Below are 25,589 nucleotides of genomic sequence, written 5' to 3' on the forward strand. Positions count from 1 at the left end.
GTGATTTTAAGTCTTCTATTTCACCGTCAGGGGAAGAGACAAACATGGTACAACAGCACTCTGGCTTCTCGGAGAAAGAGGCTCACGGCACACTTTGAAGATCTGGAGCAATGCTACTTCTCTGACCGGATGACGCGGATAACAGGTAACCTCTAGGTTTCAGTAGAATTTGGATTATACAGCGCTACTTAAAGGGCTTCTCTGGAATGAGGTCCATATCTGGGTGAAGTCATGTCCTTGAAGTCATGTCCATGTCCAAAGAAGGTTGACAGCATCTCCCACAAATGACCACAACAAGCCACAACAACTTTTAGTTGACTAAACTACATTATCTTGCAGAACATATTTTAGGCTTGAGGTTCCTGCCAAGACATGAGGACAAATCCCATAATATCCAACTAAAACATTATTAATTTTCTAAGTGTGTTCTGCATTCAATATTTGTTTGTCTTGTTTTAGATGACACCAGGAACTTAAATCAACTGGATGATTTCATGGAGTGTCTCTCAAAGTTCACACGCTTCAACTCTGTACGGCCGTTGGCGACCCTGTCTTATGCTAGTGATCTCTACAACGGCTCCAGTATTGTCTCTAGGTAATGTCAAATGTCAACACAAAACCTTTTGATGGCTTAGCTTATTAGTTACTGTCATAGGGCCAGTTTCCCAGACCTTGACTGAGCCTAGTCCTGGAATAAATCAAATCAAGCAGGCCTTAGTGAAATGCTTATTTACAAGCCCTAACATACAATGCAGTTAAAAAAAATACCTTTTAAAAGATAAGAAATAAAAGTAACAAATAATTAAAGAGCAGCAGTAAAATAACAATAGCGAGACTATATACTGTTATAGAGTCAATGGGTGCGGGCACCGGTTAGTCGAGGTAATATGTACATATAGGTAAAGTTATTAAAATGACTATGCATCGATAATAACAGAGTAGCAGCAGGTTAGATTCTCCATTGAGCTTTCTTTTTCATCCAGGTCTAGGTTTAATTAAGGTCAGAGAAACCGGCCCTTTGAGTCCACCAGCTTTCTGATTCTACTCGTTAGATTTAGCTCCATCCTAATGGTTAGTATGTACTTTGACCTGCAGAGGGTGCTCTTGTATCACAATACATCTTCTATTTGCCACTGGAGTGTAGCAGAAGGTACTGCAATGTCGGTTGCTGCCTCTATCTCTATGGAAAAATTGCAATCTAATGGGAGACATGGTGTTTTTCCCAGTTGGTGCCCCATTCCCTATATAGTGCAGGTCAAAAGTAGTGGACTGAACTATATAGGGAATAGGCTACCATGCTTTACAAATCATGAAATATTGCTTCATTGCACCTACATTTACCATTGTGTTACTCATTTGATGTGACCTCTTATTGGCTATTGATCTTGATGTTTTGCTCTTTCTGTCTCTGCAGTATTGAATTTGACCGTGACGGCGATTACTTTGCCATCGCCGGCGTCACCAAGAAAATCAAGGTGTTTGAATATGGAACTGTGATCCAGGATGCTGTGGACATTCATTACCCTGTCAATGAAATGACGTGCAACTCCAAAATCAGGTGCCCTTTAACCCCGTTTTAACGTTGAGAATTACCAACTCGGTATTACAATAGAAATTATACACTTAACCAATTTGGGGTTTTGTTTTAAAAGCCGGCATAGATTTCTGTATATGTTTTCTATATCTAGCATATTCATTAATCCTCCTAGAAACATGGAAGCACAGTTCTCGGCTCTTACATCACCATGCATTTTGTATTTCAGCTGTATCAGCTGGAGCAGCTACCACAAGAATCTGTTGGCTAGCAGCGACTACGAGGGAACAGTCATCCTGTGGGATGGTTTCACTGGCCAAAGGTCAAAGGTCTATCAGGTATGCACCAGGGGCCTCCTTTATAACCACATTTCTGTAGAGCTGTGGGCAGAATGTTTTGATATTTTGCAGTGACTTTTTCAAACTAAACATGCATGCTGCCGATAGCGAGTGCCTGTCCCCGCATCCTGCAAGATTGACTGTATATTGGAAACAATTTAAAAGTATGCTTCAGCCCACACATCTATTCAAAGGATGAGTTGTTGTTCAATATTTTGTTTATTAATAGATTATTGTGTTTCTATCGGACAGCCACACTGTAGCCTCCCCATACTGTCAAGTATTTTAAATAAGCTATCGGTCTATTTCCTGTGTTGGCAGAATGTTACATTTTTTGCTATAATTTATGCTGTATATGGCAAAGGATTGTCCGTTTCTGAAAGAGACAATGATGGCAAATTGTGGACCTGTCAGCAGAACGTTTGAATTCAACAATGTCGTCGACCATCTCATTCCAAAATCATCTGCATTAATATGGAGTTGGTCCCCCCTTTACTGCTATGACAGCCTCCACTCTTCTGGGACGGTTTTCTGCTAGAATGTGGAACATTGCTGCAGGGACTTGCTTACATTCAGCCATGAGCATTAGTGTGGTCGGGCACTAAATTTGGGAAATTATGCCTGGCTCGCAGTCGGTGTTCCAAATCATCCCAAAGGAGTTCGATGTGTTTGAGGTCAGGGCTCTGTGCAGGCTAGTCAAGTTCTTCCACACCGATCTCAACTAACCATTTTTCTATGGACCTCGCTTTGTGCACGGGGGCAATGTAATGCAATGTCATGCTGAAAGGGTCTTCCCGAACCTGTTGCCAGAAAGTTGGAATCGTCTAGAATGTCATTGTAGCGTTAAGATTTCCCTTCACTGGAACTAAGGGGCCTAGCCCGAAACATGAAAAACAGCCCCAGACCATTGTTCGTCCTCCACCAAACTTTAATGCTCTATGCATTCAGGCAGGTAGCGTTCTCCTGGCATCCGCCAAACCCAGATTCACCCGTCGGAATGTCATGGTGAGTGTGATTCATCACTCCAGGGAACACGTTTCCATTGCTCGAGTCCAATGGTGGCGAGCTTTACACCACTCCAGCCGGCGCTTGGCATTGGGCACGGTGATCTTAGGCCTGTGTGCGGCTGCTCGGCCGTAGAAACCCATTTCATGAAGCTCCCGATGAACATTGCTGACGTTGCTTCCAGAGGCAGTTTGGTTGTGTGAGCTTGTGTGGCCTACCACTTCACTGTTGTTGCTCCTAGATGTTTCCACTTCACAATAACGGCACTTACAGTTGACCGGGGCAGCTCTTGCAGGGCAGAAATTTGACATTTTGGCATCCTATGACAGTACCACGTTGAAAGTCACTGAGCTCTTCAGGAAGGCCATTCTACTGCCAATGTTCGTCTATGGAGATTGCATGGCTGTGTGCTCGATTATATACACCTGTCGGCAACAGGTGTGGCTAAATTAGCCAAATCCACTAATTTGAAGGGATGTCCACATACTTTTATGTATATATATGCTGGACATTGTCTGTGACATTGTCTAGGCTTCTCAAAACAAATTGAAATTACTGTAGGCTACACACAGTAGTAGTATCCATGCTATAAACCGCACTGCCTAGGGGATTACATACAGCAAAACTTGAAAATATACTGAACAAAAATATAAACTACATGTGGAGTTAGTTTTTATATGGAAATATGTCAATTGCAATGAATTAATTTGGCCCTAATCTATGGATTTCACATGAATGGGCAGGGACGGAGCCAGGCCCAGCCAGTCAGAATGAATTTTTCCCCACTAAAGGGCTTTGTTACAGACAGAAATACTCCTCAGTTTCATCAGCTGTTCAGGTGGCTGGTCTCAGACGATCCCGCTGGTGAAGAAGCCGGATGTGGAGGTCCTGAGCTGGCGTGGTTACACGTGTTCTGGGTTGTGAGGCCTGTTGCACATACTGCCAAATTCTCTAAAACAGTGTTAGACGATCTTTCTTCTGTTGCCTGTTTGAGTGTTTAATAGCCTACTGGTTCTGTGAGCACCAAGCCTCATGCAACGAATTTTTTGGGGAGAAAGCAATTTCACAGATTCAGCTGTTTTTTTTAATCGTTGCTATGCTATGATAAAGGCATTACAATTTATTTTCAGTTAGGACAGACTGGTATTACTTAAGTTATTTAGTGTTGTTTACACTGTTCCAAACAGGCAGAAAAATTATATTGTAATCTAACAGCACCTGTTTGTCACACATAATATACACGCAGCTCTCATTCCTATACCCTCCTTTTTCTTGATCTCCATCTTGTTATTGCAATTATTATTATGATCATAATAATAATAAGTAATGTTATCATTAGTAGGTTTTGTATAGTAGCCTTGTATAACCATCAAGCTGTAGGCCTCAGAGCGCGTCCTGTTTAGTCGTAATTAGAGGTCGACCGATTTAATCGGAATGGCTGATTTTAATTAGGGCCGATTTCAAGTTTTCATAACAATCGTAAATCGGTATTTTTGGACGCCGATTTGGACTTTTTTCCCCTTTTTTTTTTTTATTTTTTTATTTTACACCTTTATTTAACTAGGCAAGTCAGTTAAGAACACATTCTTATTTTCAATGACGGCCTAGGAACGGTGGGTTAACTGCCTTGTTCAGGGGCAGAACGACACATTTTTACCTTGTCAGCTGGGGGATTCAATCTTGCAACCTTACGGTTAACTAGTCCAACGCTTTAACCACCTGCTTTACATTGCACTCCACGAGGAGCCTGCCTGTTACGCAAATGCAGTAAGAAGCCAAGGTAAGTTGCTAGCAAGCATTAAACTTATCTTATAAAAAACAATCAATCAATCAATCATAATCACTAGTTAACTACATTTACATTTTATTCATTTAGCAGACGCTCTTATCCAGAGCGACTTACAGTAGTGAATGCATACATTTCATACATTATTTTTTTCCCCCCCGTACTGGTCCCCCGTGGGAATCGAACCCACAACCCTGGCGTTGCAAACACCATGCTCTACCAACTGAGCCACACGGGACCAACTGCACATGGTTGATGATATTACTAGTTTATCTAGCCTGTCCTGCGTTGCATATAATCGCTTAGGTACACGTTGCTCCAACCATAAACATCAATGCCTTTCTTAAAATCAATACACAAGTATATATTTTTAAACCTGCATATTTAGTTAATATTGCCTGCTAACATGAATTTCTTTTAACTAGGGAAAATGTGTCACTTCTCTTGCAACAGAGTCAGGGTATATGCAGCAGTTTGGGCCGCCGGGCTCGTTGCCAACTGTGAAGACTATTTCTTCCTAACAAAGACAGCCGACTTCGCCAAATGGGGGAAGATTTAACAAAAATTTGCGAAAAAAGCACAATCGTTGCACGACTGTACCTAACCAAAAACATAATTTGCCTTTCTTAAAATCAATACACAGAAGTATATATTTTTAAACCTGCATATTTAGCTAAAAGAAATCCAGGTTAACAGGCAATATTAACCAGGTGAAATTGTGTCATTTCTCTTGCGTTCATTGCACGCAGAGTCAGGGTATATGCAACAGTTTGGGCGGGCCGCCTGGCTCGTTGCGAACTAATTTGCCAGAATTTTACGTAATTATGACATTACATTGAAGGTTGTGCAATGTAACAGGAATATTTAGACTTAGGGATGCCACCCGTTAGATAAAATACGGAACGGTTCCTTATTTCACTGAAAGGAAAAACGTTTTGTTTTCGAGATGATAGTTTCCGGATTCGACCATATTAATGACCAAAGGCTCGTATTTCTGTGTGTTATTATGTTATAATTAAGTCTATGATTTGATAGAGCAGTTTGACTGAGCGGTGGTAGGCACCAGCAGGCTCGTAAGCATTCATTCAAACAGCACTTTCGTGCGTTTTGCCAGCAGCTCTTCGCTGTGCTTCAAGCATTGCGCTGTTTATGAATTCAAGCCTATCAACTCCCAAGATTAGGCTGGTGTAACCGATGTGAAATGGCTAGCTATTTAGCGGGTCCTCGCTAATAGCGTTTCAAACGTCACTCGCTCTGAGACTTGGAGTAGTTGTTCCCGTTGTTACACTGGCAATACTGTTACACTGGCAATACTAAAGTGCCTATAAGAACATCCAATAGTCAAAGGTATATGAAATACAAATCGTATAGAAAGAAATGGTCCTATAATTCCTATAATAACTACAACCTAAAACTTCTTACCTGGGAATATTGAAGACTCATGTTAAGAGGAACCACCAGCTTTCATATGTTCTCATGTTCTGAGCAAGGAACTTAAACGTTAGCTTTCTTACATGGCACATATTGCACTTTTACTTTCTTCTCCAACACTTAGTTTTTGCATTATTTAAACCAAATTGAACATGTTTCATTATTTATTTGAGGCTAAATTGATGTATTATATTAAGTTAAAATAAGTGTTCATTCAGTATCGTTGTAATTGTCATTATTACAAATAAATGAAAAAAATCGGCCGATTAATCGGTATCAACTTTTTTTTAGGGTCCTCCATTAATCGGTATCGGCGTTGAAAAAGCATAATCGGTCCACCTCTAGTCTTAATACCGTAACTTCCTTAGGCCTATATTTCAATACTTATATAGGCTACTGTATCAATCAATCTTTTATTCATTAATGTCATCACACAACATACGAGTCATTCATGCTTTGAAATTCAATCAAGCAAAATTAGCTTAACCCCTGTGCGGCCTCGGACATCCAGCGAAAAATCATATCGCCATTAGCATAATAAAATTTAATAATTTATTTTTTTCAATTTTTTTCTCCAAATTATATAGTTTTATAGATACACCTCTCCTGAATCGAACCACGTTGTCCGATTTCAAAAAGGCTTTACAGCAAAAGCATAACATTAGATTATGTTAGAGGAGTATATCGTAAAAGTAGCCACATAGCCATTTTCCGACCAACCACATGCATCACAAATAACCAAAAAACAGCTAAATGCAGCACTAACCTTTTACAAACTTCATCAGATGACACTCCTAGGACATCATGTTACACAATACATGCATTCTTTTGTTCGATAAAGTTCATATTTATATATAAAAACAGCATTTTACATCGGCGCGTAAGGTTGACTATTTTCCCTCAAATGCATCCGGTGAAACAGTGCTACAATTTACTAAATTACTATTCGAAAACATTTTTAAAATGTAATATTGTCATTCTAAGATTTATAGATGAATATCTCTTGAAAGCACCTGTACTGCCAGATTTAAAAATAACTTTACTGGGTAATCACACTTTGCGATAAAAGGGGATGCGATACTCAGAACAATAGGCTAGCAATAGGCTAGCCATCTTGGAACAATCGCATATCACATCTAGTCTTGTATACTATTGTCAATAATCCCTTACCTTTGATTATCTTCATCCTTAGGCACTTCCAGGAATCCCAGGTCCACAACAAATGTATTTTCGTTCGAAAAAGTTAATCCTTTACGTCCCAATAGCTTGTTCTTGTTAGCGCGTTCTGAAGGCTTCACCAAAAGTTCCGACGTGCACGGGGCTACTCTTTCAACAAAATGCATTTTTTTCTTATTTAGGTTCGTTCAAACATGTCAAACGTTGTATAACATAAATCTGTAGGGCCTTTTTCAACGAGAGCTCCAATAAGATTCGAAGGGGACGATTGCATTGTGTTTCAAAACGTTTCGAAAGGGGAACCAGGGGCGCCGGCGTCATAATGGTGATGGCCCTCTCCGTGTGACCACGTTCCACAGCGTGTCATTCTGTCAGTTTTCACAGTAGAAGGCTCAAATCACTTTGTAAAGACTGGGGACATCTAGTGGAAGCAATAGGAAGTGCTCAATGAACCATAGCTCACGGTGTGATTAATAGGCAACGTGATGAAGTTGAGTTCGCAATTCAGAATTCCACTTCCTGTTTCCATCTGTCTTGGGGTTTTGACTGCCATATGAGTTCTGTTATACTCACAGACACCATTCAAACAGTTTTAGAAACTTTAGGGTGTTTTCTATCCACAAGTATTAATTATATGCATATCCTAGCTTCTGAGTTTGAGTAGTAGGCCGTTTAAAATGGGCACAATTTTTTTTCAAAATGCGCTGTGGCGCCCCCTATCCTAGGCGACCGTCAAGAGGTTAAACAATAAATTCACGAATGCAGGCAACAGTTTTTAGTGTGCTGTAATAAAGGTTTTCTCTTTTTTTACAGACTCTTTGTTTACACTGTTCCAAATAGTCTGAAAAAGTTATATGATTATCTAACAGCAACTGTTTGGCACTCACAATACTCACGCAACGCTTGCTCCTCTTATACCCTACAAGTTTCTGGATCTCCAGTAGTTTCCACAACTAAGTCAAATGTCTTCCACAGATCTGACTTCCCCTTTCCCTCCTGAGCAACCAGTAAACATTTGCCAGTTTCGAGTTTCTTTTGCATGTCTTCCTCATCAATTTCGGGGAATAGGGATTTTTTTTCTCCTAAACAAATGAGCTATTTCGGTAACAGATCTTTTTAGTCATAAACAATTAAACTAAATGTCTGAAATTAGGTTGCAGCTTCAGCACAGACAGCACAAACACTTGCTGTGGTGCCTTTTCGCTGCAGTAGGGAGGAGAGTGAGAAGGTGCGCCAGTCACACAGGCACTCACTGTAATTTTTTTTTTAAACCGTGACCATCGGGCTCTTGAGTCATTTGTGTGCTTAAAGCATCAGACAAGCTCAGTGCTTGTAGTTGTCACACAATACCTGCAGGAATGTCTACCAGAGCTGTTGCCAGAGAATTGAATGTTAATTTACCCAAAGCCACCTCCAACGTAGTTTTAGAAAATTTGGCAGTGCATCCAACCGGCCTCACAACTGCAGACCACGCCAGCCCAGGAACTCCACATCCGGCTTCTTCAGCTGTGGGATCGTCTGAGGGGGTGCTGAAGCGTATTTCTGTATGTAATAAATCCCTTTTTGGGGAAAAACTTGTTCCGATTGGCTCTTCCTGGCTTCCCAGTGGGTGGGCCTATGCCCTCCCAGGCCCACACATCACTGCGTCTTTGCCCAGTCATGTGAAATCCGTTGATTCGGGCCTAATTCATTTATTTAAATTGACTGATTTCCTTATATGAACTGTAACTCAGTCAAATCTTTGAAATTGTTGCATGTTGTTTTTTTATATTTTTGTTCAGTATAGATTCCTGTGTAATTCTTTTAGATTCCAGAAATAAAACACACACCGGTCTTCTCACTAACAGCAAATGGCTGCATCATATTTTGTTTTTATGATTTATTTTATTTAACTATGCAAGTCGGTTAAGAACAAATTTCTTATTTACAGTGATGGCCTACCCTAGCCAAACCTGGACGACGCTAGGCCAATTGTGCGCCACGCCCTATGGGACTCCCAATCACGTCCCGGATGTGATACAGCCTGGATTCGAACCATGGACTGTAGTGACGCCTCTTGCACTGAGATGCAGTGCCTTAGACCGCTGCGCCACTCGGGAGCCCATGAATAAGCGTGTCATATTCCTCATTTGCACAAAATACTTAGCCCTAATTGCCTGCTTGCAATACAATACTTAAACCACTAGAAGATGTGCGTACGCATGGTCTAAAGTTTGCATGGAGGAAAGGACATTCTCCCGTCAAGTTTTTGTTAATGTCAACTATTGTGGGAAAACTGGCACACACACACATTTTGGTGTATATTTTGTACGTATGCATGGTTTATAAATGTTTCCCCTGGCGCACTCATTCCCGAGGTTCCCCACTTTCAAATACCTGTCCTCCAATACAATGGAACAGACCACAGCTGTGGATTGTTGCTGCTAATGCATCCTACTATACCCAGAAGCTTTTACCTTTTGTTTGTTTCTTTAGACACTACAGTATATCCATTTACTAAATGGAAGCGTCCACTTTGCAGATGTATTGTATTAAATACATATTTCATGCACTCTGTCTTAAAAGTTAACCATTGCTAAAATATACAATGTTCTCCTGGGCTAGTGAGATTTTTTTGTTGTTGGTAGAATGCTCTGTAGATTTGAAATCTATTCCGTTATAGAAGTCAGTTATGTTTGTTTCACACCTATGATGTTCCTTCAGGAGCATGAGAAAAGGTGTTGGAGTGTCGATTTCAACCTCATGGATCCCAAGCTTCTAGCCTCTGGTTCTGATGATGCAAAAGGTAATGTTGAAACAATGCAATCGTTTGTTTGCACTTCTCCCTGTGTCTTAATAAACAAGATGCCTGCTGGATTTAAAGTGAACATAGTGCTAGTTTCAACATCTTTGGTGTTTTGTTATTAATCTAGGATTGCATCTGGTTTTTGTTTATCTTTCAGTGAAGTTATGGTCTACCAACCTTGACAATTCAGTCGCCAGCATCGAGGCCAAAGCAAATGTGTGCTGTGTAAAGTTCAGTCCAACGTCGAGGTATCATCTTGCTTTTGGTTGTGCAGGTATGTTCATCTGTGACGCTACAATGCATTCGGAAAGTATTCAGACCCCATGACTATTTCCACATTTTGTTACAGCCTTATTCTAAAATGGATTAAATAAAATAAATCCTCATGTCTACACACAATACCCCATAATGACAAAGCGATAACAGCTTTTTAGAAATGTTTCCACATTTAGTAAAAATCAAAATCAGAAATACCTTATTTACATAGGTATTCTGACCCTTTGCTATGAGAATAGAAATTGAGCTCAGCTGCATCCTGTTTCCATTGATTATACAACTTGACTGGAGTCCACCTGTGATAAATTAAATTGATTGGACATGATTTGGAAAGAGGCACACCTGTTTATATAAGGTATATAAGAGCAAAAACCAAGCCATGAGATCGAAGGAATTGTCTGTAGATCTCCGAGACAGGATTGTGTCGAGGTACAGATCTGGGGAGGGGTACCAAAACTTTTCTGCAGCATTAAAGGTCCCCAAGAACACAATGGCCTCCATCATTCTTAAATGGAAGAAGTTGTATTTAATTTTCTTTTTAGCCTCTCCCCAATTTCGTGATATCCAATTGGTAGTTACTCGGGAGAGGCAAAGGTCGACAGCCGTGCGTCCTCCGAAACACGACCCTGCCAAGCCGCACTGCTTATTGACACACTGCTTACTTAACCCGGAAGCAAGCCGCATCAATGTGTCAGAGGAAACACCATCCAACTGGTGACCGAAGTCAGTGTGCATGTGCCCGGCCCGCCACAAGGAGTCACAAAAGCGCGATAAGACAAAGACATCCTCAAACCCGGATGATGCTGGGCCAATTGTGTGCTGCCTTATGTGTCTCCCAGTCGCAGCCGGCTGAGAAAGCCCGGGATCGATCAAGTGCCTTAGACCGCCGCGTCACTCGGGAGGCCCCAAATGGAAGAAGTTTTGGACTTCCTAGATCAGACCACCCGGCCAAACTGAACAATCGGGGGAGAAGGGCCTTGGTCAGGCAGGTGACCAAGAACACGATGGTCACTCTGACAGAGCTCCAGTGGTTAGTGTTGGGCCAGTAACCGAAAGGTTGCTGGATCGACTCCCCGAGCTGTTCTGCCCCTGAGCAAGGCAGTTAACCCACTGTTCCCGGGCACCGAAGACGTGGGTGTCGATTATGGCAGCCCTCTGCACCTCTCTGAATCAGAGGGGTTGGGTTAAATGTGGAAGACGCATTTCAGTTGAATGCATTCAGTTGTACAACTGACTAGGTATCCCCCTTTCCTCTGTGGAGATGGGAGAACCTGCCAGATGGACAACCATCTCTGCAGCACTCCACCAATCAGGCCTTTATGATAGACTGGCTAGACGGAAGCCACTCCTCAGTAAAAGGCACATGACAGCCTTTTACCAGTTTTTCTGGTTTTAAAAAAACCAAGATTGAAGTTTCACGTCTGGAGAAAACCTGGCACCATCCCTAACGTGAATCGTGATGATGGTGGCAGCATCATGCTGTTTTGAATGTTTTTCAGCGGCAGGGGCTGGGAGACTAGTCAGGATCAAGGAAAAGATGAACGGAGCAAAGTACAGGGCGATCCTTGAAGAAAACCTGCTCCAGAGTGTTCAGGACCTCAGACCGGGGCGAAGGTTAACCTTCCAACTAGACAACGACCCAAAGCACACAGCCTAGACAACGCAGGAGTGGTTTCAAGACAAGTCTCTGAATGTCCTTGAGTGGCCCAGCCAGAGATCGGACTTGAACCCGATCCAACATCTCTGGCGAGACCTGAAAATAGCTATGCAGCGATGCTCCCCACCCAACCTGACAGAGCTTGAGAAGCTGGGAGAAACTCCCCAAATACAGGTGTGCCAAGCTTCTAGCTACATACACAAGAAGACTGGCAGCGATTGCAGCATCGAAAGGTGCTTCTACGAACTACTGAGTAAAGGGCCTGAATACTTATGTAAATGTGATATTTCAGGGGTTTTTTATATATACATTTGTGAACATTCCTAAAACCTTATTTTTCACTTTGTCATTGTGGGGTATTGTGTGTAGATTCATGAGGAAAATAAATACAGTTGTAACTTAGCAAAATGTGGAAGTCACGGGGTCTGAATACTTCCCCGACTGGGTGATTCTCACAATCTTGGTTTCTTTGATTTCAAACATGAAATCTTTAAAAATACTTGCATCAACAAATTTCCTTTTTAGGCATTAATAACAAGGTCTGAAGTGTTTGAGCATTAGTTTATAAACATTTACTGACAATTTAACACCTTTTTGAACATATTTTCCAAAACAAGTCCTTAATCTCATTAAAGCAATGGTCTGAAAACATCAAGACCATTATGAAAGCTAATACATTTTCAAATTTTTAAAAAATGGATTATTAAGTCATGCACAATTACTTGAAACTCTCTGAAATAATATATATTTTTATTTGATTTTGACTGATTTCTCTCATTACCGCAACACCTTCCGCAATCTACAACCTAATATTTTGAATATTTCATTGAAACCTGACGTATTTTCAAAATGTGGCAAGCCTGAAAGAACACAACGTATATATTCTGCACATGCATTTAAAAGCAAACGACTATTTTTCCATTCATTAAATTAACATTTAAATGAACACCTGTTACGGTAATGATACATAGGTTTCGAAAATGAGGTTGATGATTTCGGTAATGATAATAAGTATACTAAGACTGAGGTATCGTTAAAAACATTATACAATTTGATGTAGAAAATAAATTGGATAATATTGGCACAATCATGGATTCAAGTTCAATCAATTTCATTCTGCAGTGCTTCAAAAGTACAGAAAAAACAATAGTGCCTTGCAAAAGTATTCACCCCCTTGGTATTTTTCCTATTTTGGTGCATTGCAACCTGTAATTTAAATAGATATTTATTTGGATTTCATGTGATGGACATTGACAAAATTGTCCAAATTGGTGAAGTGAAATGAAAGAAATTACTTGTTTCAAAAAAATGTAAACGGAAAAGTGGTGCGTGCATATGTATTCACCCCCTTTGCTATGAAGCCCCTAAATATGATCTGGTGCAACCAATTACCTTCAGAAGTCTAATAATTAGTTAAAGTCCACCTGTGTGCAATCTAAGTGTCACGTGATCCGTCACATGATCTCAGTATACAGTTGAAGTCGGAAGTTTACATACACTTAGGTTGGAGTCATTAAAACTCGTTTTTCAACGACTTCACAAATTTCTTGTTAACAAACTATAGTTTTGGCAAGTCGGTTAGGACATCTACTTTGTGCATGACACAAGTAATTTTTCCAACAATTGTTTACAGACAGATTATTTCACTTATAATTCACTGTATCACAATTCCAGTGGGTCAGAAGTTTACATACACTAAGATGACTGTGCCTTTAAAAAGCTTGGAAAATTCCAGAAAATGATGTCATGGGTTTAGAAGCTTCTGATAAATGATGTCAATTAGCCTGAGTCAATTGGAGGTGTACCTGTGGATGTATTTGAAGGCCTACCTTCAAACTCGGAAAATAATAGGAAAATCAAAACAAGTCAGCCAAGACCTCAAACAAAATTGTAGACCTCCACAAGTCTGGTTCATCCTTGGGAGCAATTTCCAAATGCCACACACTCACACAATACCCAATAATGACAAAGCAAAAACCGGTTGAGAAATGTTTTGCAAATGTATAAATAATAATTTTAAAACGTGTATATACATAAGTATTCAGACCCTTTGCTATGAGACTCAAAATTGGTGCATCCTATATACACAGTAAAACAAGTCCTATATCGACATAACCTGAAAGGCCGCTCAGCAAGGAAGAAGCCACTTTTTGGAGAAATGTCCTCTTGTCTGATGAAAAATAGAACTGTTTTGCCATAATGACCATCGTTATGTTTGGAGGAAAAAGGGGGAGGCTTGCAAGCCAAAGAACACCGTCCCTACCGTGAAGCACGGGGGTGGCAGCATAATGTTGTGGGGGTCCTTTGCTGCAGGAGGGACTGGTGCACTTCACAAAATAGATGGCATCATGAGGCAGGAAAATTATGTGGATATATTGAAGCAACATCTCAAGACATCAATCAGGAAGTTAAATCCTGGTCGCAAATGGGTCTTCCAAACGGACAATGACCCCAAGCATACTTCCAAAGTTGTGGCAAAATGGCTTAAGGACAACAAAGTAAAAGTATTGGAGTGGCCATCACAAAGCCCTGACCTCAATCCCATAGAAAATGTGTGGGAAGAACTGAAAACTCCTGTGCGAGCAAGTACGCCTACAAACCTGCCTCAGTTACACCAGCTCTGTCAGGAGGAATGGGCCAAGATTCACCCAACTTATTGTGGGACGCTTGTGGAATGCTACTCAAAATGTTTGACCCAAGTTAAACAATTTTAAAGGGAATGCTACCAAATACTAATTGAGTGTATGTACACTTCTCACCCACTGGGAATGTGATGAAAGAAATAAAAGCTTAAATAAATCATTTTCTCTACTATTATTCTGACATTTAACATTCTTAAAATAAGATGGTGATCTGAAGATAAGGCATTTTAACTAGGATTAAATGTCAGGAATTTTAAATGTATTTGGCTAAGGTGTATGTAAACTTCCGACTTCAACTGTATATACACCTGTTCTGAAAGGCCCCAGAGTCTACCATACCACTAAGCAAGGGGCACCACCAAGCAAGCGGCACTATGAAGACCAAGGAACTCTCCAAACAGGTCAGAGACGAAGTTGTGGAGAAGTACAGATCGGGGTTGGATTATTAAAAAAAAATATCAGAAACTTTGAACATCCCATGGAGCACCATTTTAAATCCGTTATTAAAAAATGGACAGAATATGGCACCCCGACAAACCTGCCAAGAGAGGGCCGCCCACCAAAACTCACGGACTAGGCAAGGAGGGCTTTAATCAGAGAGGCAACAAAGAGACCAAAAATAACTCTGAAGGAGCTGCAAAGGTCCACAGCGGAGATTGGAGTATCTGTCCATAGGACCACTAAGCTGTACACTCCACAGAACTGGGCTTTACTGGAAGAGTGGCCTGAAAAAAGCCATTGCTTAAATAAAAAAAATAAGCAAACACGTTTGGTGTTCGCCAAAAGGCATGTGGGAGACTCCCCAAACATATAGATGAAGGTACTCTAGTTAGATGAGACTAAAATTGAGCTTTTTGGCCGTAAAGGAAAATGCTATGTCTGGCGCAAACCCAACACCTCTCATCACCCTGAGAACGCCATCCCCACAGTGAAGCATGGAGGTGGCAGCATCATGCTGTGGGTATGTTTTTCATCGACAGGGATTGGGAAACTGGTCAGAATTGAAGGAATGATGGATGGTGCTAAATACAGGGTAATTCTTGAGGAAACCTGTTTGTCTTCAAGAGATTTGAGACTGGGTCGGAGGTTCACCTTCCAGCAGGTCAATGACCCTAAGCATACTGCTAAAGCAACACACGAGTGGTTTAAGGGGAAATGTTTAAATGTCTTGGAATGGCCTAGTCAAAGCCCAGACCTCAATCCAATTGAGAATCTGTGGTGTTGACTTAAAGATTGCTGTACACCATCGGAATCCATCCAACTTGAAGGAGCTGGAGCAGTTTTGCCTTGAAAAATTGGCAAAAATCCCAGTGGCTAGATGTGCCAAGCTTATAGAGACATACCCCAAGAGACTTGCAGCTGTAATTGCTGCAACAGGTGACTCTACAAAGTATTGACTTTGGGGGGTGGTGAATAGTTATGCTCTCAAGTTTTCTGTTTTTTTTGTTGTCTTATTTCTTGATTGTTTCGCAATTAAAAAATAGTTTGCATCTTCAAAGTGGTAGGCATGTTGTGTAAATCAAATTATACAAACTCCCCAAAAAGATATTATAATTCCAGGTTGTAAGGCAACAAAATAGGAGAAATGCCAAGGGGGTGAATACTTTCGCAAGCCACTGTAGGCTAAAATGAGAGAACACACAAAACAACACATATACATAAACATTAGAATAGCTCGTCATCATCACTACACACACTGGCCTGTAAAGTGTCTCTTGGGGATGATGTTTCTATGACCCCAAGCTGATGCAGCGTCTTTATCTTCAAGCCAAAGTTTAATGCGTTTTGCAAGCACATGTTTCTCTGTCTGTGACTCTTCGCTGGCCAATCCAAAATGGCTTAAGTTTAAATAATTAAGGCTTGGAAAGGTTGTGCCTTAACAGACAAATCTTCTATGAAAATATTCCGTAAGAGAGCCTTAACGGACACTATTTCGGCCTTTTTTTTTTTTTTATCTGGATTTTCCATTTATTACAGTGGAGATCATGATGAAGGAAGTGGCTAACAAGTTTGCGTTAGTCTTCTCTGGCTGTTATTGGGTGATGTTCTCTGACCGCTCTTAGTAGTTTTCTTCTGGACCTCTCTGCCTTCCATGTTGACAATTACCTGCTTCCTCTTGGCCATCATCTCAAGTCTTTTCAGTCTTTCCTTTAAGTTGACCATCTCTTTGGTCCTCTCCAGCAGCTTCTTTTCTGTGTAACGCAGCTTTGACCTCAATTTTGATAGTGCTTTCTTTCTTCTGTTCCTCTTTTTGGGTGATTCCTTTGGGGTAGATGTCTTCATTGGTCCTGGTGTCTGTAGAGATGTCTCTCTTCTTTTATGAGTTGAGTTGATGGCAGGGACATTTACCTGCTGAGGTGAGAATGGCTGTTGTCTTGGGGAGGCTGTGTCTTCTTGAAGATTTTGAATAACTTCATTTGCTTCTTGGACATGTTGAAGTGTATCATCTTCCTCGCTTGAAGGTGTTATGTCCAATACAGCTTTTAGCTGTTTCTTTCTTCTGTAATACCTTTTTGAGTTTTCCTGCAACTGTTTTCTTCTTTTCATGTTGCTTCTTTGTCAGATCTTGAGTTTTCTTGATTTTACAATTTCGTTTTTGATATCTGGAACTGGAAAGGTAGCATTACATGAAATGAGCATGTCTCAAACATGGGAAGAATCTTACTGTTATGGACAAGTCATCCTATAGTAGAGACAGAATGGCTTACAGACTGTGTGTGTGTGTGTGCATCCTGCAGTAGGGAATGAATGCTTACAGACTGTCTGTGTGTACACATCCTATAGTAGGGACTGAATAGCTTACAGACTGTGTATGGACATCCTATAGTACAAACTAAATGGCTTACTGTGTGTGTGGTGGATATGTGACTTCCTATAGACACTGTATGAGGGCATAGGCTTCCTATAGAGTGTATGTATGTGTGTGTGTTATTTATTTATTGCTGTAACCTCTCCAACCCTGAACCTCTCTCTCTCCTTCCTTTGGTACTCTTCCAGCAGTTCTGGGTTGGTGTAAATGTTTTCTCTGAATTGTCAGCCTAGCCTTCGCTAAAGCTTTGTTTTTGTCCCTTGCTGACTGTCTACAATTAAACAGGACATAAAGCAAAATATCAACCATTAGTAAATAATATTTAAATTAATAGTTAATTATATATATTTAAAAAAAATAGTCTGTATGATTAAATTCTCATTACCGAAGCAGAAGTTCTCTCTACCGCAACTGGCCTTAAATTGCAGCGGTAAGTGAGAATGGATGAGGAACCTTAGCATGTTTTGCTAACAATAGAGGAGACATGATAACTAAGCAAATGTTTACTCAATGTACATAATTAGACATTAATGAAGTATATTTTCATAGAAAACCTTCAATGTAACGTTTTTCGAAATGTGGAAACCTACCTATATCTGTAATGATAATTAATGATGTTGTGTACGCAGTCTGACGAGAATGTTTTTAACTTTTAACTGGAGAAATATAAAGATCTGCTTACCTGGTAGACATCTTGAAGGTACTGGCAGATGTGTTGCTTCATTGAAAATCAAACTTTGTTTAAAATTCTCTGTGTGTGTAAACAGTCCTTCAAAAATGAGGATGAGAACATCAGTCATAGACACTTCATTTTTCCACAATTTCATTATTATTATACATGAATATTCAGTTCATATTTTTTCTGTCATTTGAAAATGTATAGAACATCCATTGAATTTTTTTCAGAATATTTTCGTTTTACTCTGTTTTAAATTACAACATAACATGCATTCAGACAGCTGGACGCATTGCAGTAATGAGAATGTCAGCAGAAAATGCAATAAAATACCAAAATAATTAATTACTATGTTGAAATCACTCTTTGTGCAAGGTAGAGAACACTATCTTATGATATTTTGTTATATTACTAAATTACATGTTTTATATTTAAAATCATTACTGCCATGGTATTTTAATGGTTTCATGAGAATGACCTGAATGCGCTGCTACTTCTTCCAAACCCCCTCCCCCAAATTACAACTGTGTCCTTTTCTGCGTTTTCTCCCAGACCATTGTGTCCACTACTACGACCTCCGCAACACTAAACAGCCCATCATGGTGTTCAAAGGCCACAGGAAAGCTGTGTCCTACGCTAAGTTTGTCAACGGAGAGGAAATTGTATCTGCGTAAGTCACCTCAATCAAATTAAGTTCTGGGTTGTCACGGTTTGACAATTTGAATGACTATGGTAAATGTTCCCCAAATTAACACAGCATTTGCCTTTTAGGTCATTGTCCTGTTGAAAACTCTAATTCTTTAGAGTCTAAGACATTGGGTGGTGCAAAACTGACAACATATGGAATTGTTTAAAGATGGCCATACTATGGACCATAGAAACACATTGAATAACACATTCATGAATGGCAAAAAGGACATAAAAAAACAGGGTTGTTCTTTTCACTATGTTCTACATTGTAGAATAATATTAAAGACATCAAAACTATGAAATAACACATATGGAATCATGTACTAACCAAAAAAGTGTTAAACAAATCAAAATATATTTCATATTTTAGATTCTTCAAAGTAGCCACCCTTTGCCTTGATGACAGCTTTGCACACTCTTGGCATTCCCTCACCCACTTCATGAGGTACTCACCTGGAATGCATTTCAAGTAACAGGTGTGCCTTGTTAATTTGTTGAATTTATTTCATCTAGTGGCCAATCAGTTATGTTGTGACATGGTAGGGGTGGTATACAGAAGATAGCCCTGTTTGGTAAAAAAAAAAAACAGGTCTATATTATGGCAAGAACAGCTCAAATAAGCAAAGAGAAATGACAGTCCATCGTTACTTTAAGACATGAAGGTCAGTCAATCCGGAAAATGTCGAACTTTGAACGTTTCTTCAAGTGCCGTCACAAAAACCATCAAGCGCTATAATGAAACTGGCTCTCATGAGGACCGCCACAGAAAAGGAAGATCTAGAGTTACCTCTGCAGCAGAAAATAAGTTAAGCGTTACCAGCCTCAGAAATTGCAGCCCAAATAATGCTTCAGTGTTCAAGTAACAGACACATCTCAACATCAACTGTTCAGAGGAGACTGCGGGAATCAGGCTTTCATGGTTGAATTGCTGCAAAGAAAGCACTGCTAAAACACACAAATTTGAGATTTTTGGTTCTAACCGCCGTGTCTTTGTGAGACTCAGAGTAGTTGAACGGATGATCTCCGCGCATGTGTGGTTCCCACCATGAAGCATGTAGGAGGCGGTGTGGGGGTGCTTTGCTGATGACACTGTCTGATTTATTTAGAATTCAAGGCACACTAAACCAGCATGGATACCACAGCATTCTGCAGCGAAATGCCATACACTCAGTGGGAGTATTATTTGTTTTTCAACAGGACAATGAACCAAAACAAAGGGCTATTTGACAAAGAAAGAGAGTGATGGTGCTGCATCAGATGGCCTGTTCTCCACAATCACCCGACCTCAATCCAATTGCGATGGTTTGGGATGAGTTGGACCGCGGAGTGAAGGAAAAACAGCCAACAAGTACTCAGCAAATGTGGGAACTCCTTCAAGACTATTGGAAAAGCATTCCTCATGAAACTGGTTGAGAGAATGCCAAGAGTGTGCAAAGCTGTCATTAAGGCAAAGGGTGGCTACTTTTGAAGAATCTAAAATATATTTTGAGTTGTCTAACACTTTTTTTGGTTACTACTCGATTCCATGTTTTTTTCACGGTTTTGATGTCTTCACTATTAGAAAATGGCAAAATAAAGAAAAATCCTTGAATGACTAGGTATGTCCAAAGGTTTTATATATATATAGATAACCTTATTTTTTTTTATGTAGGCACAAAACTACCTTCACACTTCCATGAATTTTTTTTAAACTGTTACAGGTTCCTTTTACGGTAATCCCGTGACATTTGTTGGGGGGTTGTAGAACAAAATATAGAACACCATAGTGTTCGTGAGAGACTCATCTTCTTTCCATAGTTTGTTGGTCAAACCGTTCGGACGCTACAGACAAATCTGCAAGAAAAATGAATTTAGGGATGTCTCATGGTCTAACATACATACTCTAGCTCTGTCACTTTTCACTGCAGATGTGGAAGGGCGACATCAGTGAATGCAGTGCGTTGATACGCATCTAGCTGAAGTGCATCTAGCATGCATCTAGCTGAAGTGCATGTTCTGCTGACATATTTCCTCTTCTGTACCACACAGCTCAACAGACAGCCAGCTAAAGCTGTGGAATGTAAACAAGCCCCACTGCTTGCGCTCATTCAAGGGCCACATCAATGAGAAGAACTTTGTTGGCCTTGCCTCCAATGGAGACTATGTTGCGTGTGGTAAGTGGGACCGAACCATGTTGACCGCTGCATGCTGTGTGGTGCTGGAAAAGTCCACCGCCACACATGCTTTTACTCAGATTGACACAATCAGATTGACATTCAGATGTGGCTTTAGAATTCATGCTGTTTGGGGACTAAATTACCAATTGTGGATGTGTTTGCAGTTGTTTAAGAATGCCTTTTGGGTGCTTTCAAATGTAGTGAGTACTTTTATATGATGAGTACTAAAAGAACTGATGAAATGCCAGATATTGGAGTTCAATCACTGACAATGACGTGTTTCTCTGCAGGAAGTGAGAACAACTCTCTGTATCTATACTACAAAGGCCTGTCCAAGACACTGCTGACATTTAAGTTTGACACTGTGAAGAGTGTGCTGGATAAAGACAAGAAGGAAGATGACACCAATGAGTTTGTCAGCGCCGTATGCTGGAGAGCTATGCCTGACGGGGTAAGTGAGTGTTTGTCAGACCAGTGGAGATTCGTATGTCTGATATCCAGTGTATATGTCTGCGTTAAGCCTTTTGAATCGGCTCCAAACAAAGTATTTACTGACAACAAATGCCTGTCTTGTGACCTTAATAATGCCCCCAGTGTAGGGTGTATAAGAAGCTAGTGTATTCCTCTAGGCAGAATGACACCACTGTCCAGTGGAGCATGTTATTACTCTCTCACACAAGGACAAGTAACTGCTACAAGAATGGCTCATTACACAAACAGTTTGGTCTAAAATAATGGTCACTATCTCAAACACATCAAGCCACCTACAATTTCCATGGTTGGTAAATAGAAGAACACAGGGTTGAACTACCTGGCAACACAGTTATAATCCATGGTGTGTCACTACTTAAATTAACCCCCCTTGTCACTGCTTAAATGACCCCCCCACCCCTTTGATGAAGTCTATGGGCCAAAATGCATCGGTTTCAACAATAAAGAAGCATTTTTATTAAGCCCCTGCATATTTTCCAAGAGTTACTGAATTTCCTCTCCTGTTCAGTTTGCTCCTCAATTCATGCACCTTGGTTGTAGAGCGAGGTATCAAAATTGTTCCTTTCTCTTTTCACTGAATTTCCCTTAGCAGCATAGCTCAGTTTTCTACTGGTTTTGCACCATACGAAGTTGATAACCTGATGATATTGTTTGAATATTATAGATACATTTATAGACACTCTTTTTTGAGGCCACATTGTTGTTATTTAGTAAAAGCATAATTAGGGAAATAGAATAATGTTGATGTCAATCAACCACAGGTACTAATTTAAGTTTCATGGTTTGTTTTTCTGACCTCTCTTATAGGACTCCAATGTGCTGATTGCTGCAAACAGTCAAGGAACAATCAAGGTTTGCTTTTTGATTGTATTTAACTGTCTACTTATGTACTTAGCATTTACAGTCTTTCTCTTGTTGGGAACTCACAATGACCATCTTATCGCAGGCTGTCAATTGGAGTCTATGGAGGGTTTTTCAGCCTGGATAAAATGTAGACTACAAAGGCTGCCCAATTCTGATATTTTCTTTCCACTAATTGGTCTTTTGACCAATCAGTTCTTTTTCAGAGCTGATCTGATTGGTCAAAAGATCAATTAGTGAAAAAAATATCAGAATTGGGCTGCCTGTGTAAATGCAGCCATGGTGTATCCTTCCTGCTCACATGTATTTTTCTCTCATCATAGGTACTTGAACTTGTTTGAAGGTCCATCAGATCTTCTCATCAAAGCCTCTGGAAACTACTGCTCCATTTCATGGCCAGTCTGAGTCCGGGGATTGGAGCATAGTGGCTTGGTTGAATGGAAATTTCGTCATTCAGGATCTGAGGAACTGACCAGGTTGGAAAAATGAACTAAACCGAAGTCCTTTGATTTTAATGAGCAAGAATACTTCGGAAAAGACTGAGCGGATCGTACACTAGTATTGTTGATGTATATAATTCAGTGACATTGAGGAGGGCCTTTCTGCACAAAAGTGGAAGATGAATCTTTTGAAATCCTCTTTTTGAATAAAGTTATTGACCAATAGAACATTTTAACATGATTTGAGGTTGAATTGAAATGTTATTTTTAATAAGAACTTGTACAAATGTATTTCACTAGAGGTACATCCAGCAAGAAGCTACATTTTAAAGGCTAAAGCACAAGTCAAAACAAAAATAAAATGCAAAATGACTCATCTTTGTATGAATGCTTTTTGAGCCCATTGTGTCATCTTCAATAGTCTTTGTTTTACCCCTATGTTTGGCCTATGTGTTTGATGATTCAAGGAATGGCTACACCTTTAAACTGGACATGTTTTCATCCTGCAATGAAGTTTTCAATGGTGTGGCTTTGCATTAAGAATGTTGTTAGGTGTTGACAATGTTTGAAAACTCAACAAGAATCACTGACTTTGAGACATTTCACTCATGCTACAGTATATTTCTCTTATGTCAAATTAAACTAAACATTTATTCGATAATACAAATCCTGTCTCAAATACTTTCATTTTGTATTAAGTCATGATGCATGGTGCAACCAGCACACATCAACACATGAAATTAATTGGATTTGCTAGACAGCCGAGACTTACAGTACTTACCTATTTTCTGATAAACGAGCAAGAGATGTTTTTTATTTGTATATATTAATAAATTATTTGCAGAGAATTTTGTCTTTGCATTGTTATTCTTGGTTTAAAAAAAGAACAATGTAACACTGAAATTGAGTAGTGTAATGCCAAATTATAGAAAGTTTCTGACTTCGAAGTAACATCTGTGATCTTGATTACTTTGATACTGTATCTTCACAATTTGTACAGGACCGCTTCCTTGAACAATCAATTTACCATTAATTATTTACAGGACTGTTTTCCTTGTCACCCCTTGAGTTCCCAAGTATTATTTTCTATAATTAGGCCTACCGGTATCTGAAATATATTCAGAAAATCCTCTCCTTTTTCAGTTTTGGCTTACTTTGACTATTAAATAATTATTGTAATTTGTACGTGTTTAATTGTACCACTCAAGTCCCATGACTTGTAACTGAAATAAATTATTAACTGAATGAACAGCTTCTTTCTTTTGCTGGTATACATGTCAGCAATTGTCAGTAGTTAGAAGCTGATGATTATTTTTTTTTTTTTACTCCAGCACACCTCTAGCTTAATTTTCTCCCCATGCAGCACCATGGTAACAGACATCCTCTTCTGTTACTGCAACCCTTTGGAGTGGATCCTGTGCCTGAGGACGCTACTCAGAAGCCCTTCATGTAGCAGCTCCTCTCTGGGTTAGATTGCAGTGTCCCACCTGTAGTCAGCCTGAGAGCATCATTACAGTCCAGCTGAGGGAGAGAAAATAGGACCCAACTGTCAATCACATCATGAGGCACTTCACTCTGTCTCTCTTTATCTCGGTCTGTCTCGCTCTCTGTCTCTTTCTCTCACTCTCCCATACAAAGTGTATTCTTAAGTTGGTGGAACCTGGGCATTGGAGTTTGTGTGATTGATTCATTTCTGATGTACTGCCTCAGTTGTTTATCGTGATCTGCACAGCACATCTACTGAGGGTGGCATCTCTTTATCAGATAACAGGGATCCAAGCTTTTAAGATGTCGATTAAAAGATGAGAACTGCTCTCTGGAAAGAAATCTATACTTCAACACGTTAATGACTGCGATAGATTGGTACTTCAGCACTGAGTAAATTACTGGCTTCCTCAACAATAGCTTATTAGTGTGATTGAAGCCTAAGATACCATTAGTTCTGTTTTTATGCATTGATGTGAGAAGCTTTTTACACTTACAGTGCCTTGCGAAAGTATTCGGCCCCCTTGAACTTTTCGACCTTTTGCCACATTTCAGGCTTCAAACATAAAGATATAAAACTGTAATTTTTTGTGAAGAATCAACAACAAGTGGGACACAATTATGAAGTGGAACGAAATTTATTGGATATTTCAAACCTTTTTAACAAATAAAAAACTGAAAAATTGTCCGTGCAAAATTATTCAGCCCCCTTAAGTTAATACTTTGTATTAACCTTTTGCATCCAGAGTGATCCAATATTTGTCACTGTCCCAGTACTTTTGGAGCTCACTGTAGTAGTACACTGAACAAAAATATAAACGCAACATGCAACAATTCCAAAGACTTTACTGAGTTACAATTCATATAAGGAAATCAGTCAATTGAAATAAATAAATTAGGCCCGAATCTATGGATTTCACATGACTAGCAATACACATATGTATCTGTTGGTCACAGATACCTTTAAAAAAAAGTAGGGGCGTGGATCAGAAAACCAGTCAGTATCTGGTGTGACCCCGTCGATCCAGAGGATCTCAAACATGCTCAATGGGTGACATGTTTGGTGAGTATGCAGGCCATGGAAGAACTGGGGCATTTTCAGTTTACAGGAATGGTGTACATATCCTTGCGACATGGGGACGTGGATTATCATGCTGAAACATGAGGTGAAGACGGCGGATGAATGGAACGACAATGGGCCTCAGGATCGCGTCACGGTATCTCCGTGCATTCAAATTGCCATTGATAAAATGCAATTGTGTTCATTGTCCGTAACTTATGCCTGCCCATACCATAACCCCACTGCCACATGGGGCACTCTGTTCACAACGTTAACATCAGCAAACTGCT

At 40.0% G+C, this 25,589-nt stretch overlaps 1 protein-coding gene and 1 non-coding gene across 4 annotated transcripts in view; one reads left to right on the plus strand and one right to left on the minus strand.

Moving 5' to 3' along the window:
* The window catches only part of LOC106569074 (E3 ubiquitin-protein ligase COP1), a 39,947-nt gene extending 15,948 nt beyond the window's left edge, over nt 1-23,999 (plus strand). For 2 of the 3 annotated variants that reach the window (XM_014140041.3, XM_014140043.3), the window contains exons 10-20: nt 31-145; nt 460-595; nt 1,415-1,558; nt 1,764-1,872; nt 9,974-10,055; nt 10,213-10,329; nt 18,668-18,785; nt 20,834-20,958; nt 21,252-21,412; nt 22,261-22,305; nt 22,638-23,999. In XM_014140041.3, the coding sequence (XP_013995516.1) occupies nt 31-145; nt 460-595; nt 1,415-1,558; nt 1,764-1,872; nt 9,974-10,055; nt 10,213-10,329; nt 18,668-18,785; nt 20,834-20,958; nt 21,252-21,412; nt 22,261-22,305; nt 22,638-22,655 (1,170 nt within the window). In that variant the 3' untranslated portion in view covers nt 22,656-23,999. The remainder of the gene's footprint in view (nt 1-30; nt 146-459; nt 596-1,414; nt 1,559-1,763; nt 1,873-9,973; nt 10,056-10,212; nt 10,330-18,667; nt 18,786-20,833; nt 20,959-21,251; nt 21,413-22,260; nt 22,306-22,637) is intronic. The other variant, XM_014140042.3, reaches the window with a different exon arrangement.
* Nucleotides 4,828-4,903, minus strand: trnaa-ugc (transfer RNA alanine (anticodon UGC)). The gene has a single exon. It is a non-coding gene; the product is annotated as a tRNA-Ala (tRNA).
* Nucleotides 24,000-25,589: the final 1,590 nt, after the last annotated feature.

Source organism: Salmo salar, chromosome 14 (assembly GCF_965601325.2).
Source record: "Salmo salar chromosome 14, fSalSal1, whole genome shotgun sequence".
In the NCBI taxonomy this organism is placed as follows: domain Eukaryota; kingdom Metazoa; phylum Chordata; class Actinopteri; order Salmoniformes; family Salmonidae; genus Salmo; species Salmo salar.